A 14,470-nucleotide genomic window follows, 5' to 3' on the forward strand; every position below is an offset into this window, starting at 1 on the left:
TCATTTTGCCTTTGCGGAGTTAGCAGGCTGTTATGCCAGAGGGTTTGCGGATGCTAAAAAAATAGTTGGAGCCCAGTGCCAGCGATTCACTCTCTGGCTCTCCTCCTGCTCCCCTTGCCTTGCCGGGAATGTTTCTGTTTTCTACGGTAATAAAGCTTGAGATTATTTAGATGGTAAACGTATTCCAGAGTATATTATTTTTGCTGGGGAGCGGCGATCTGGCTATCTGGAAAGAAGGAATAATTTGGGGGATGGATTTGCCAGCCTTTTCCCGCCGGTCTGGGCATGGGTACCGCTCTCCCACGCGAACTGGGCACTTCTTCCCCATCTCAGGTTTTAACTTCTTATTTTTTTGGCCCTGCAGCCCTCCTGGAACAGAGACCACGATGATACGGCATCGACGCGCTCCGGGGGAACCCCCGGGCCCTCCAGCGGGGGACACACATCGCACAGCGGGGACAACAGCAGTGAGCAAGGTAGGAATGGAGCCCTCATGCTTTCTTAGCTGGCAAGTGGTCACCGATGCACTTGGGGACCGATTGCTCTCTTTCCGATGTTGAAATGTGCTCAGGTACTAGGGAGGTTGTGCTGAGAAAGATCTATCTTCCTTTTTTTTGACACTTTTTTTTCCATGTCCTCCTAGTAAAAGGATTGGCATCTTTATTTCTTCGACCCTGCCAGCAGGCACATGTTAGAGCAACATATGTACCAAATTTGCAGTATGCTTAATAAAAATAAGCAATGAGAAGTTTTTTTTTTTCCTTCGTTCAAATGGGTTAAAAGATGAAATCTTCAAAAGCAAATGTAATTAAGATTGCAGAAATGCATGCTAATATTTCAAAGATGCCATTGAAACTCCACTGCGTATAAAGAAGAGATGTTAGCTGGCCCATTTTATGAAATCCTGAGCAGTGCTTTTATTTACTTTTTTTACTCAATTCCAATTTACTTGAATGCAAAAATGTTTTGTTTGAGTGCCAAGCCAAACAGAGTAACTGATTTAGCAGGACGAGTATGAAATGAGTTTGGTGCAATTGAAGTGGGACATACTACAAATAATTAGCGCTGTCTCAGAAGCTCCGAAGTCTAAAAAGCTGAAATTCTGTTTTTTTCTGAGAAGCTGTTTAAATGCTTCATACTTTTTCTGAAGAGACCAACTGCAGTGGATTTAGTGTTAATTTAATGCAATTAAAATTTAAAATCTGAATATAAAAGAAAGTGCTTTGTTGAAGTTGACTCTGAACTCACAATAGGTATATACTTTTAAATCTGGTTTTATGATCATGTTTCAATTCAAGTGCTGTTAGACAACAAAGGAATTGTGTTTCCAAAAAAAGGTTGAACAGTACTGATTAGCGTTGCAAAGTCTGCATTTAACAAGATTAGTTTTTAAACTAAACAGTATATTTTAATTTTTTATACACATGGACCTAACGTACATGGTGAATAACATCTCTTTTATAGGATTTTAAGTATTTGAGACACTTTATTGTTTAAAGAAAAGTTGCTGACTTCATCGCAAGTATAGCCTAGTAAAAATGGGGCCTGGAATAGTAAACTGTTGCAGAGCTGAGGCAGAAACTGGTAACCTTCTGACCTCTGACTTTTACTGGAAAATGATATGCAACATAAATTCAGGGGGCCTTTTTTCTTTCAAGTATGTATACATATATATTCTAGTGATGCTGTTCACAATGCTATAGTTGAAGTGGTGTCAACATGTTCATTAGAGCCTCTTGCTTTCGGAGCAAACTTTAAATCCACGGGTTTTTTAAGGGTGAAAAAGCTGCTGCAGAAACAGGCTTTGAACTAAAACATGGTGTTTGGAGGGGTTTTTTGTGCTCGGATAGGGCTGTTCTCTTACTAGACGGATGTGCGCGTGTTCATGTGTATATGTGCGTGGACAAAACATCTGCGGGGAGGCTTGCCAGCATGCTCCTAAACCTCTTGGGCCCTTTGGAAATCGAGCTACTCACTTCCTGGTATACTTTTTAAGATTTTTGGTCTTCATTTTCTCCTCAATGTGGCATTTTATTAGTCTGCAGTGCCAGTTGTATCTGATGTTTTATCATCGCCATCCTGGTCAGCTCCTAGCAAGGTGCATGCTATAATCTCAGTCAGAAAGGGTTTTCTAAAGTGACTTTAGAGCTTGAGTCCTATTAAATATCCGCAGAAAGACTTGACAGGGATGCTTTAGCTGGTTCTGAGACTTTTACCCAAATGCCAGAGTAAGGTTTATTGAGGCTGGAATTGCTGCCAGCGCTTGATAGATGCGTTTCGAGAAGAAGGCTCATTGCATTAAAACTTTAGGAAAGAGTAAAAAAAAGGGAATTTGCTAACTGGACCTCTCAGGTCAAGTCTGGGAAAGAAGCTTTGGAAAGGAGACCCTGTCCAGGGGGTCTCTGTTATTGAGGCTTGCCTTCAGGCCACTTGCCACCTATGGAAATGGCCTTTTTTTGAGGAACAGGGATGTGGGAAGGGCAGCGGTGGTCTCACTGAGCCTTGCTTTATGTCTTGTTTGCTCGAAGCTCTCTGAAGGTTGAGGTTATAGGGGAATCTCATTTGTTTAAGCACACCCATGCCTGCATATACACCTCCTGTAAAAAAAAAACCAAACCTGGTTTTAGCCTTCCCGCATGGGGAAGAAGTAAAAAACCATGATCCTGAATGACCAAAAGGGAAGAGAAGAAAAAGATAGCAAATACCCTGCCTCTCCTCAACTACATGTAAGTTCAGAATGCCGTGATTTGGAGGCTTTTCTTCTGTGGCCTTATGAGTGGCAACACTGTGGTCAAACTCTGGTGTTCACCTCTGCTGGATGCTTTTCTTGGCAGCAGAAGCAGCCAGCATGGCACTGCCGCAGCAGCTGGGTGCCACAGAGGGGTGGCAGCGAAAGGCTGGGGACCTGCACATTCATGCTTGCGAGCACAGGAGTTAACTTGAGAAGCATGCATTGCATGACATATATTCAGTATATTATGGGCTTCCCTATTTTTAGGAGTTTGTAAAAGGTCCTTTTGGTTCCATCTGTCAGGAGCACATTTGCCATTTAAAAAAACCCAAATCTAATTGCCAGAAATATAACCCTCTAAAACTGTCTATTTTTAGGTTGTTCTGACAACCTACTTCCCCTTTTGGGGTAGGTAAAAGCACCTTCTGGGCTGGGTTTCCAACCTGGCTGAAGGTATCACAAGGATGTGAGTGCAAGCTTTGCATTTTCAGAGAGGCACGCAGACTGGAAAGCTTAAGCCCCTTAGTAAGAGTTTTCTTTTCTCCCTTAGTCTTTAACCCAGACTATGTTAAGGTCTATTTTTGGGCTTTTTGGAAATTTTTCTTCTTTACAGGGTTCATCACTGTTTTTAATCCTCACAAAGTGCATTTTTAACCTGTTTATGTCCCTATGCACAACACACATCAAATGACTACCTTTGAAAACAGGAGAGAGATGCTCCTTCCTGCAAACATTTTAAAGTCTTTTTTAACATATAAATTTATTTACTTAGGAAATAGTAATGACTCCCAGCTGCTTTGATCTATTGTAGAAATCCATATTTAACTGCTAGGGAGCTGTTCTGGGGTCTCGTGCCACTGAAGAGCAGGATATGTTATCACATAGCATGTTGATGCAACCTCTTATAAAGGCCCGGTATTGTGTCATCGTAAGGGATAGTTATAGTACAGGAATGCAGAATAATATTATGAAAAAGTTTCATGGGCTGTTTTCCCATTGCTCTGAACTTACCATGAAGGACCGTTGGAGGTCTGTCTCCAAATGGTGCAAAGAGATCTACAAAGTGGAGAAATAACTTACTAAATTCTATTTTAAAAAAAAAGAGAAGCAAGTTCTTAGGTATGGGCAGGTGATGCTGAGCTCACAGTAACGCTATCTTGTCTTACTGCATATCCTAACTTTAAGATTCCTGTCTGGGGTATTAACAGATCTATTTTGTTTGTTTTGCAAATAGTCAGGCCAGGAGGATGCAGAACAAAGGCTTGGTACAGTCACTTTTAATCTAGAGTGGGGCTCTTTAATTCCCATGTTTAGCTCTCCTACATGGCTTAGAAGAAAACAAAAAATAATCCGTCAGTGTCTCCTATTTGTGCATATTGTTTCTTGCCCCCTTTCTTTTTGTGCAAGCCTCAGCCTGGGTTCAAAATTTTTTTAACCTCCAAATAATTGTTGCTCTTTCAAGCTGGGAGTAGAAAGCGGTGATATTTCTTTATAAAAATGTATCAATGGCTGCAATGGGTTTTTTTTCAGGCTTTTGTAGGAGTTCAGACAACCTATAGGCAAAAAGGCAATTGCGTTTATTATTGCCGGGAATCTCAAGGCAGTTGTTTGGAGGCTGCGAAGGCAGGCGGCAGAGCCGGATGGAGGGGGAGAGAAGGGCCACATTATGTTCCAGATGACTGAGCAAGGATTTATATACCAGCTCACCTTTTTTTTTTTTTTTTTTTTAACATGGGAGAAGAAAAGTAATAAGAGCAGGGAGGCAAGGCATTTGAAGCGGTCAGATGGCCGATGACTAATGGGATAGGTGAGCAGAAGCCCGCGGATTGGGTGTCTTAATGAGCACATTTCGCACCGAGTTTGGGCTGCAGTTCCCCTTCACCTTTGCCCTTTATTGACCGAACTGACACTTCATTTTTCACATACTTCCAATTATGCCTGAGCTTAAGTGTTGCCCTGCCTCCTTTCTTTCTTGCCTATGGATGGCTTGAGAGTGGCTGAGGCCACAGAAGATATTTTAATTTGAAAAACTACCATAGCAAGGCAGGTTTAGGGTGTAACCTGAAACTGCTGTCACTTTGCAGTTTCTTGGAGGAAAACAAAAGTTTTAATGTTTCTTGTTTAGCCCTTCCCCCCCCTTCTCCGTGGTGAGGTGGGAGATTGCTTTGGGGGTGGTTGGGTTGGCAAGGGATGTTTTCCTTGCGGTAAATCCTTTTCAGCAGTACAGGTGCTGTGGGTGAGAGTCACCCAAGTAAAGAGGTAAACCCAAGTAAAAAGCGGTGCCGTGCTTGAACGATGGCTCCTTGTTCCCTCTCAATGCGGCATCTTCTCAAGAGGCTTCTTGTGGTGTGATGCCCTGTGATGTACATCACCTAATGCTCTCCTAATGGAAAAACAAAGCATAATTGTGCCAGAACTTCTCAAGCCTTAGACCAGTGTGGATTTGTTGTTTTGGAAATATTTAATGCGTGAATGCAGATTTGAGTGTGGCCTGGCTATGAGGCTTTGCGAAGTGGCTGAAGATGATGCTGGGAGAGGTGGGTATGATGAAGGGATGGAGAAATCTCCAGTCCGCAGCTGCCCCTTTGCTATACGGGGAGAACTGTGGTATATGTCCCACAGCCCAAGCCTGTGTGCATTTCCACGTTGGCTTTTACACGTAGAATCCTTCCAAAGCGGAAACATCTGTTTGCTTTTGCAGGGCTTTGGGGGTTTCGGAGCATGCAGTTTTCCTACCGAATGTGAATTCTGTTGGAAATAGTTGGAATAAGATGCACTTGCATGGGGTGGATGGGTTTAAGAACAAAATAGCTGCTGTTAGACCTTAACTTCCCAGCAGCGCTGCTGGATTTTGCAGCGTGGCTTTCCCTACCGGCTCTGTCACGTGAAGTTTGGGTGAGTAATGAGCAGGCACGTCACCTGCGTGCCGGTGGTGATTGCTTTGCATTTAAATATGTGGAGAGTGTATTGACAATTATTTACATCCAAACAGAGGCCCCTTAACCACAGAAGTATTTATCTCAAAAAAAAAAAATTTGTATGAAGTATTACCTACTTTATTATGTAGCCCTCTGGCATAGTAATGGCATGGCATATTTTTACTATAATATGGTAATAAAAGAATATGTAAAAGGCAGACAAAGGTTCTGTCTTTTCACTAAGGTGACCCCTGTTACCAAGTAACTGCTTTACTTATGAGCTTATTAAAAACTCAAAAAAAATGAGCTTTTCATACTTCACAGGCATTGATGTGAAAATGAGCTGTCCTGCGAGTAGTTTTCTTGATCATTTTTAGAACAATTGATTAGCCAAAGAGCCGCTGTCATTAGTTGACATTGACTGATAGCAATTTGTCACAAGCTCCGGAGGTCAGCCAGGCAGTGGAAGCTTCGGCTTGTCTTTGATTGACCTTTTCTGATGCCATTATCATGCGATCGGTTAGACTGGATGTGACCCTCGATTGGAAGAGACAGGGCATTAGTCAACAGGGGCTGCTCCTGGTATTTTTTCTGGCGCTTTATGTATTGTGAATCTTGAATTAAGCATAATAGGCTTGTTTGGAAATGGACCGGTGTCAGTTTTCTTGTCGAGGCTTTGCCATCCCCTTTTCTTTCCTTGCTTTTCCATCAAGTGGGCAGCGCTCGGTTTGCTTTAAATCAGTGTGAACACCTGTGCTCACTCTTTGACGTCAGATACAGGATTTAAAACAACCCCATATTTATTTGAAACTCTTCGTGTAGGTGCATATTCTTCAACAGTACCAGCATTAATTATTTTTATCTCCTCAGAATCATGTTTTATTTTTTAACAGTGATTGAGTAGTTAAAGATTACGCTCATAACAACACGATGTCAATTTATCATTCTGCTCTAAAGCCGGAGGGCATGAAACTGTTTTTTTCGTCCTTCTGGTTTGGTGGTTTGTTTTTTTTTTTTGGTCTCATCAGTCTGATTCAGCTGTTAAAGTTAGATTTCGGCAGCGTTAAGTCTCCGTGTCTCAGCTAGGCAGGGTTATGCTTCCAGTATGGTGCATGGGAGAGTGTCCTCACTTAGTAGCGGGTGTCTGTCATGATTCAAGCATCAATCTATTCCCAGTGTCAGGATTTATTTTAATCGTTCGCATTAGCTCCCAACGTCTGTTATTACCAGGCATTTTTCCTTTCAATTTGGCAAAGCTAACTTAAATACTTAAAAATGTTGCTTGTTTTGCCTAAATTGTGGGTAACACAGTTGTAAACGAATTCTTTTCCTTGTAAAAAACCTTCCTTCCTCCCATTTGCCATTCAGGGGAAACTTGAATTTCTCTGTCTAAGTACCAACTTGTTTTTCAGGTCAGCCCCCAGAGATAATAAGCAGTTCAAAACCAGCACAACCATTTCAGCATGGTTTAATGCAACTTTCAGTCTTTCCTCAGGAAAGGCTTCCAGCCTGGAGGGGAGCAGAGAGGCGATCAAGTCAGTAGGCAGATCCTTCAGCCTGAAGCCATTGCCATCGTTGGCAGAGCGAAAGAAGGGAAAAAGACTTTGGGAACTGTTTACCTTTAAAGTGGCTATGGAAATACAAATATTCCTGACTTCTCGGCCTGCCTGTAATCAAGCAGCAAAATTCATGTGCTGGAGTCCTTTTTTTTTTTTTTCTTTTTCTTGGCAAGTTTTTCTAAACTTAGAAATGTCTAGCCCATTAAACATCTGTGTGGCTGTGCGCAAGTCTGTGTATACATAGACATGTATGTAAGAACATGGCCCTGACCCTGAACTGACTATCCCATCAGCAGTGCAGGGCTTTTGCAGGCCCCAAAGTGTGTCTGCATGGCCCCGGGTATGTTACTGAGGACAAGGTCTTGAACGTGCCAAGCCGGGAACAGCGGTGGAAAATACTACATTGCTAAATCACATCTTGGGCCGTTACCTGAAAACTCGGGTATAGTCAGGTAGGACTGAAGGGCATGTTGCTTTCCTCCTTGGATGGGGCAGAGAGAGGTTTGGTTGCAAGTAGTTGTAGAAATAGATTTGAAGTTTTTGATGTCCAAGGTACCCTTTTTTAGCAGTCCCTGAGTCTTGTGTTTTGAAGATCACTGATATGATTTGATTTAGAAAAATTGTTCCTTTATTCTGGTGGGGTTTTTTTTCCCCTACACAACCTGGGCATGCTCCTTTAGGTTGCGGTGGCTCATTGAAGCCAATGAGCTTCCCGTATGGCCCATATGCTTTCCATCTTGAAGGCACCAGCACTATCCCCATTTGCTTCTCCAGGTCTTGGTGGCTTCAGCTGAGTCTTTTGCTGTCTGATGCAGGCAGAGTGTGACTTTCAGGTGTGCATCATTGACCTCTTTAAATAGGAGGTTAAAAAAGCAAATTCATGCTCCTGAGATGGTCTCCGCTTTTGAGAAACATTTTATCGCAATGAGTATAAACTCGTAAACACGCAGTGTTTCTGGCTTAGTGGTGCAACAGGGTGTGCCATCAGGCTGCTTGGCGTAAACCATTTTCCTATCTCTCACGTGAAATGCTGGGAGGGGAAAAGAAAAGATGACTAAGGTTGGAAGAGAAGTCTTTAGAATAATGAATTATGTATGGAGAAAGTGGGTGCTTGTCCCGTAATCCAAGAACTAACGGTGGGTGTTCACGGCCCAGGAGCTTTCCAGAGCATTAGCAGTTTTAAAACAAACGAAAATGTTTCATGTGTTGGGTTAAATTTATTGCTACAGTGTGCTGTGGAGGTCAGCAGGGGACAAAAAGAGATTAGACCAATTTCTGGAAAAATAGGTCCTTCTGTAGCTATTAAAAACGCTGGTCCAGATGCAACCTCTGGCTCAGGAAGCTGCCCAAGTGCTGATAGTCAGAGCTGTGGCACAGCTGCTTCTGTGTACCCCCCTGTATCTATACGGGTTTCCTAAACACCCGTTATTGCTCCTGGGAGAGATCGACATGAGATTGAGCTACTTGGACTGATCTCCTCTAGTTTTTATGTTAAAATAATTTTTAAAAATTCAGTTCAGGAAATAAGATACTGGATTTTTTTATTTATCCTTTTTTTGATGGCTCTTGCTAATGCTGGCATGCTTTTGTTGGGAAGAAAGTAAGACATAGTTTGTATTTTCTCGCCCTTATTACGCTGGTGGTGGGAATGGTTTGATGCTATTCATTCAAATTTGACAGGTGATTGCTTCTGTAAATGAATGCACTCAAATCATAATTGTTGCAACAGAATTGTTTGATTACCTGGCGGTAGCCTCTTTCTCTCTGATAGCTTTTGGATCACCTGTTTGCTGAGAGCATTTGACAGTCCTCATGTTTATTACCCAATTGAATGTCAGTAGCAATTGCAGCTAAAGATAAACGAAAATGCAAGTACTTGTTGACCTTGACTTTTTTCCACAAGATATTGGACTTGATGGCTCTATTGCTGTTGAACTGATAAGAGTTATAAACAGTAGTTGAAGGAAAATGTTTTATTCCCAGAGGAAAATACCACGCTTCTGTGGGAAATGGCATCTGACTAGCACTCTTTGCCAAATTTGTTTGGTTCACCTTCATTTAGGCTGTGGGAAAATAAAATACAAATTTCCCCTTTTATGACTTTAATATCTCTGCAAACATGAATTCCTGCGCTCTTTGTGAAGTTTTGTTGGCAGACTGCGCCAGTAACATACAGCGAGCGCGAGACCTCACCATGTTTTACGATGTGCTATAATGAGGATTCTCAATTCTTCCTCATTTTCAGGCTGATTTGATAATTACAGGGAGGGAGCAGAGCTTTCTTCTCCTATTCCATGGGAAGCTTAATATGTCTATAACCAGCAAAGACTGGGAAATGCGTCGCTGCGGGTGTGTGTTGCCGGAGTGGGGCTGTGCTGGTGGGAGAGCGGCCTGGGGACAATGGCAAAGTTATTGCAGGGATGGGGGGATGATACTTTCACAGGTCACGTTTGTGCCTGCTTTTTTGGGCAGGGTCTCAGGTGGGTTCCCTTGCAGTTTTTTGGGAGGAGGGGGCCAGTTTGGTGTCGCCTGTCCCAGCTGCATTTGGGGGACAGGAGGGATGAGCCTCCTGCCCCAGCAGATCTTACTGCTATAAGCCCCCCTTATATATATAGATATCTATATTTTATATATATATATATATATATATATATATTTCTTCTTCATGTCTAATCCTGCTCCAATATGAAACCTGAAAGGAAGATTTCAGTGGAGACAGGAACAGGCAATAGGCTTTGAGATCTTCGGGGATGAAAGTCATTGTATAAACATAATGCGTAAAGAGCACAAAAGACGATGGAAATATATTGTTTAAAACATAAGTCCTTCTTGTCTCGACAACTGCTCTGATAAACTCTGTACAATATTGTAGGAGCTTGTTAAAAGCACTGAAATGCAGGATTAAGCAGTGCTCTAACAGTTAGCAGAGTCAGACTAGTAATCTTATTGCATTGTATTTTTTTTTAGGTAAGATTAAGCCGGCATTACATTATATGTTTGTGGGCAAGGGGGCATTCTTCAAGAGATTAATTAATAGGATCAGCACTGTAAGATGCTGACATCATTTTTTCTAAGCACATTGATGCACACAGGCTTTTTTTTTTTTTTAAAATTCATGAATGAGATGGGGACCTTCTCTGGGCGATCAGGGCAGCCCCTGTGGCTTTTGGTGGCAGCGGAGCCACCTGTCACCATGTAATTCATCGGGAACTGCTTCTCGCTGGCCTGGTGACCCACTAGTCAGTGCCATGCAAAATACCAGAGAGATAGACCCAATGTCTCTTCTCCCCGAGCTGGTGCGGGATCGCAGGGCTGTGACTGAGCAAATGCCTGACGGTGCTCTGGTGGGTCTTTGAACAAGGGTGTCTTTGGTAAAACCTTCTATCTCTCTGGCTTGTCTCTTCAGCCATTATGTCTCCTCCATGTAGCCTTTTTATCTTGAGTTTGGCATACTTGAACTTTTGCTGGTAGGGCTTGGGAGGTGGGAAAGGGCACGGGAGAGCCTGGCTGGGCCTGTGACATGCCGTGGGAGCAGTGTCACATCAAGGCAAGCCCTCTGCCACCCTCCGGCACTCTGTGGCTTGGGAACTTCCTCATCACCAGGTGGTATCTCTGGTGTCTGATAGCCACAGATGATAGATAGATAGATAGATTTATTTATTTATTTATTTATTTTTTAAATTTTTTCCTCATGAGCATTGAAAATCTCAATCACAGAGTTTGCAGGCAGTTTTTTGTGGTTGCTCTTTGCAGAAGCATAATGTGGAGGTGTCAGAAAGAAGAAACATCATAAAAATAAATAAAAATATAGTGGGGGCAGCCTTTTCAACTACTTGTCCTTTAGTCCTTTGTTTTTCTGTGACTGATCCTATGCCACAGGAGAGCGATGGCTCTTGCAACTCTGATACCGTCTGTTGTCTCAGGGCTGTAAATTCATCTTTTGCAGAAGGGCGGGAGAAGACCTACTAGGAGGCACCACTTATGACCTCAGAAACAAGCTAAAGGTGGTGGACATAACCTAACTGATTCTTAAATCTTCCCCCAGCTCTCTGAATAGCAGTTAGTGTCACATGGATGCATGCTAAAAATATTCTGGAGTCTGTAGCGTCCCGATGGACTTCAGAAGAAGGCATATCTTAGCTCTGTCTGGTCAGCAAGTGAAGGTCATGGAAGCAAGGCTTGCAGGGTGGAGAACCTTTTGTTGCTCTCGTTGCCGTGCCAAGAGGATCTCCTCCCTCCCCAGCACAGACAGCACTGAAGGAGAAACCCCACTGTGGTGCTCCTGCCTGGGGCCCTGGGTTATAGCACGTGCACTTCTGCATCGGCTGCCTTCGTAAAGCAGGGGAAGGAGATAACGTGGTCAGTGTTAGCTGAACTGCTTGAAGTAAAGTGTCACATTTAAAACTGTGTTTCTTTCAGGGCACTGTAATGTCAGAGTGTAGCAGCCTCTTGCTAAAGAGTAGGGGATAAGATGCAGGCAAATTGCAGGGGGTGGAAAAGACGCAACAAAGTGGGGTTAAAACATTATGCTCATGCCTACTTCCTTCACCACTTAGTAAAGCATCTCCTATTTATCCTCTCTTGTCCCTGGCTGTGGCAGCGAGGATGCCCTAGGAGAGGCTTTGGCACAGGATTCTGGCCATTTTCTTTTTTCTGTATCTGTCTGGAGTAACCCATTCAAATTTTGCCTGAGGCTGGCTGTGTAAAAGCAAGAGTAGTGGTAATATTAATTCAGTATAACTATCAGTCAGACTTGGTGCCGTGTTGTAGTTTTGTGATGGGCTGTAGGTAAAGCAGGGGGCTGTTTTGTCACTTGGTGAGCAGACTGAGCCACAAAATCTTTGAATGTCAGTGTATAAATATTTATAGTTTGTGTGTGTGTTTGTTCATATAGAGGCTTGGATGTGACTACCTCCCACTATTACACATTTATTCTGTGAACCTGGCAAGAAAGGTAGTAAAACAACCACCCTTGCGAAGTACAGGGCTTTTTCAGGACCTTTTGTATTTCCTTTAGAAAGAGTGTTGTGCTAAGTTCCTTGGTGTTACAGCTATCAGAAACAAATTAGCAAGCGGTGCTAACATTAGTGTCTCACCGCATATTTAATTCAGCTAAAAAAACCCTGAGGTGGCCATAATTTACCCAGTTGAACAGCAGACTGGCGAGCAGAGAGGGCTGACATAGCCACATCGTCAGGAAATCTGAAGTTGGTGACTTGGTTGAATGGAATCCCAATAAAGTAACCAGCTAACAGTCTGCAGGAATTCAGGCTGCAGCAGGAGGAGCATGTTAATCATAACATGGGTGTATCTGCTCTTCACCACGATTAATTATATTGTATCACTGAAAAGCAGGGTATGCACAGTTATGCAATTTTGCAGCATGGCTTTCCATATATAATGTTTTAATAAAAATTGAATTGCCTCCCACAGTTGAATTGAAATTTTGTGTGTTACTAATACACAAATTTTATTTACTGTTGCAGTTGGTGTAGGTGAAATGACAGTATTAAACTTAAAAGTGCCTCTGAAGTTGATAAATGCCAACTTGATACTAAACATATTAATACTCAGTTAAAATTAGCAATCAATTTACTTGAATATTGGAGGTTAGCCAGGAATGGATCTGAAGTTGTATTAGGTATATTGTACTGGTCTGAATACATCATACACTGTTGCAAAAGCATTGTGCTAATTTTAGCTTACAAAGAGGATGAAGATAAACTGCCTGCTGCTAGTTTGCCATATGCTGTCCTGGTGATAATATTCAAGTAGAAAATATTCTGCAGAGAGTCTTACTGTTTCAGTAAAAGAAAAGTGGAAAAGAGTTGAGCAAATTTCTGCTCCGTAAATGTATACAAAATAATGAAATAAAACAAATCTCAAATGCTGGTAGATGAGATCTGTGAAATTTGTTTTGGTTTTATTGGCTTTCATGGGAGTCAACTATTTGTTTTAGTATATATTTGATCCAATTGTATCCATTTCTCGCATGTAAATCTTAAAATCAATCTAAATAAAAATTGATCTTTCTTCTGGTAGGCAAAAATATAGTCTGTGTTGCTCCTAACTAGTTAAGCCTCCCATCCTTCAAGTTTAGTACAGGAATAAAGTCTCTGCTGAGCTGATTTTTCAGGAGTTTCTCCTTTTGCTTTGTTTATTTAAAAACACAAAACATGTTCCAGTTGCCATACGGGGAGGATTTTGCTTTTGTAGCTTCACTGAGGAGCATTTGCCTTCTCCATCTGCACCTGTGGCCAGGAGAGGGGTGCATGAGGAGGGGGTGCCCCGGACTCCCGGGCTGTGGAGGGCTGGGGGGAAGCTTTGCATTAGCAAGTGGTGAAAAGCTTGACCTTCGAGTGACCCGGGTCAAGCAAACCCCCCGCTGAAATGTCCCATTTGGACATGGATACCTGTGGGGTGAGGGAGGAGATAAAGGAAGGGGGAGGAAGATAAAATAATCCCATTGACCTGGGAACTTCTCAGATATTACAAGCGAGGGAATGGCAGGAAAAAAAAAAAAGGGGCAAAATTTTCCTCCCCCCCCCCCCCCGGTATCTGTGTAATGTCATTTCCAAAGGGCTGGAGTAGATAATAGCAAATGTGCTTTCAAGTATCGGATCAATCTCTTGAAGTGATGGGGAAGGCTGGATGGTCTGATCTGGCGGGTGCTGGAGAGTACAATACAATCCTCATCGCAGCAGAGAGAATTGTATAAATGGACAAAGATCCACTGATTACATCTTTTGCTAAAGTGTTAAGTAAAAGATCGGGCTATAAGAGATGGCTGGTCTACTATTGTCTGGTCTTCTGACTTGTTTTTATAGGGGTTTTCACAGGAACAAATACCAATTACCAAAATAAAAGCAAGCAGTGTCGCTGGTCCCTATCGTAGTAGGACATATGCTCTTCAGTCAGCGTGGGCAGGAAGTTTGGCAGGTCTGTCCCCTACCATTGCCATTGCATCTTTATCTTTTTGGTTCATTGTTTGCCACTGAGTGCTTGAAATTCCAGTTTCCAAGTAAAAGCTTCCTGTTTCTTGCATTTACATTCACTTTGGTAAGACATAAATTTAGCTATCTATCAAGAAGGGCTTTTTGTTTTCTCAAGTAAGGCAAAATAGGAAGAAGAAATTAATTCTGATTTGATGATAAGAGGTAGAATTTTGCCTTTTCTCAGATTCTCAGTGGCAGGAAGCATGAGGTTGTATCCTCATGATAAGGTGACGGATGGGAGTTAAATTCAGCCTTTCCATCCTGAGT

The 14,470-nt window shown here is 42.4% G+C and overlaps 1 protein-coding gene across 2 annotated transcripts in view; it reads left to right on the forward strand.

The window, feature by feature from the left end:
- Positions 1-14,470, forward strand: part of MEIS1 (Meis homeobox 1) — a 108,270-nt gene that overhangs the window by 26,374 nt on the left and 67,426 nt on the right. For both annotated transcript variants that reach the window (XM_010574766.1, XM_010574765.1), the window contains exon 7: positions 365-476. In XM_010574766.1, the coding sequence (XP_010573068.1) occupies positions 365-476 (112 nt within the window). The remainder of the gene's footprint in view (positions 1-364; positions 477-14,470) is intronic.

Source organism: Haliaeetus leucocephalus, unplaced genomic scaffold (assembly GCF_000737465.1).
Source record: "Haliaeetus leucocephalus isolate CR32 unplaced genomic scaffold, Haliaeetus_leucocephalus-4.0 Scaffold450, whole genome shotgun sequence".
In the NCBI taxonomy this organism is placed as follows: Eukaryota; Metazoa; Chordata; class Aves; order Accipitriformes; family Accipitridae; genus Haliaeetus; species Haliaeetus leucocephalus.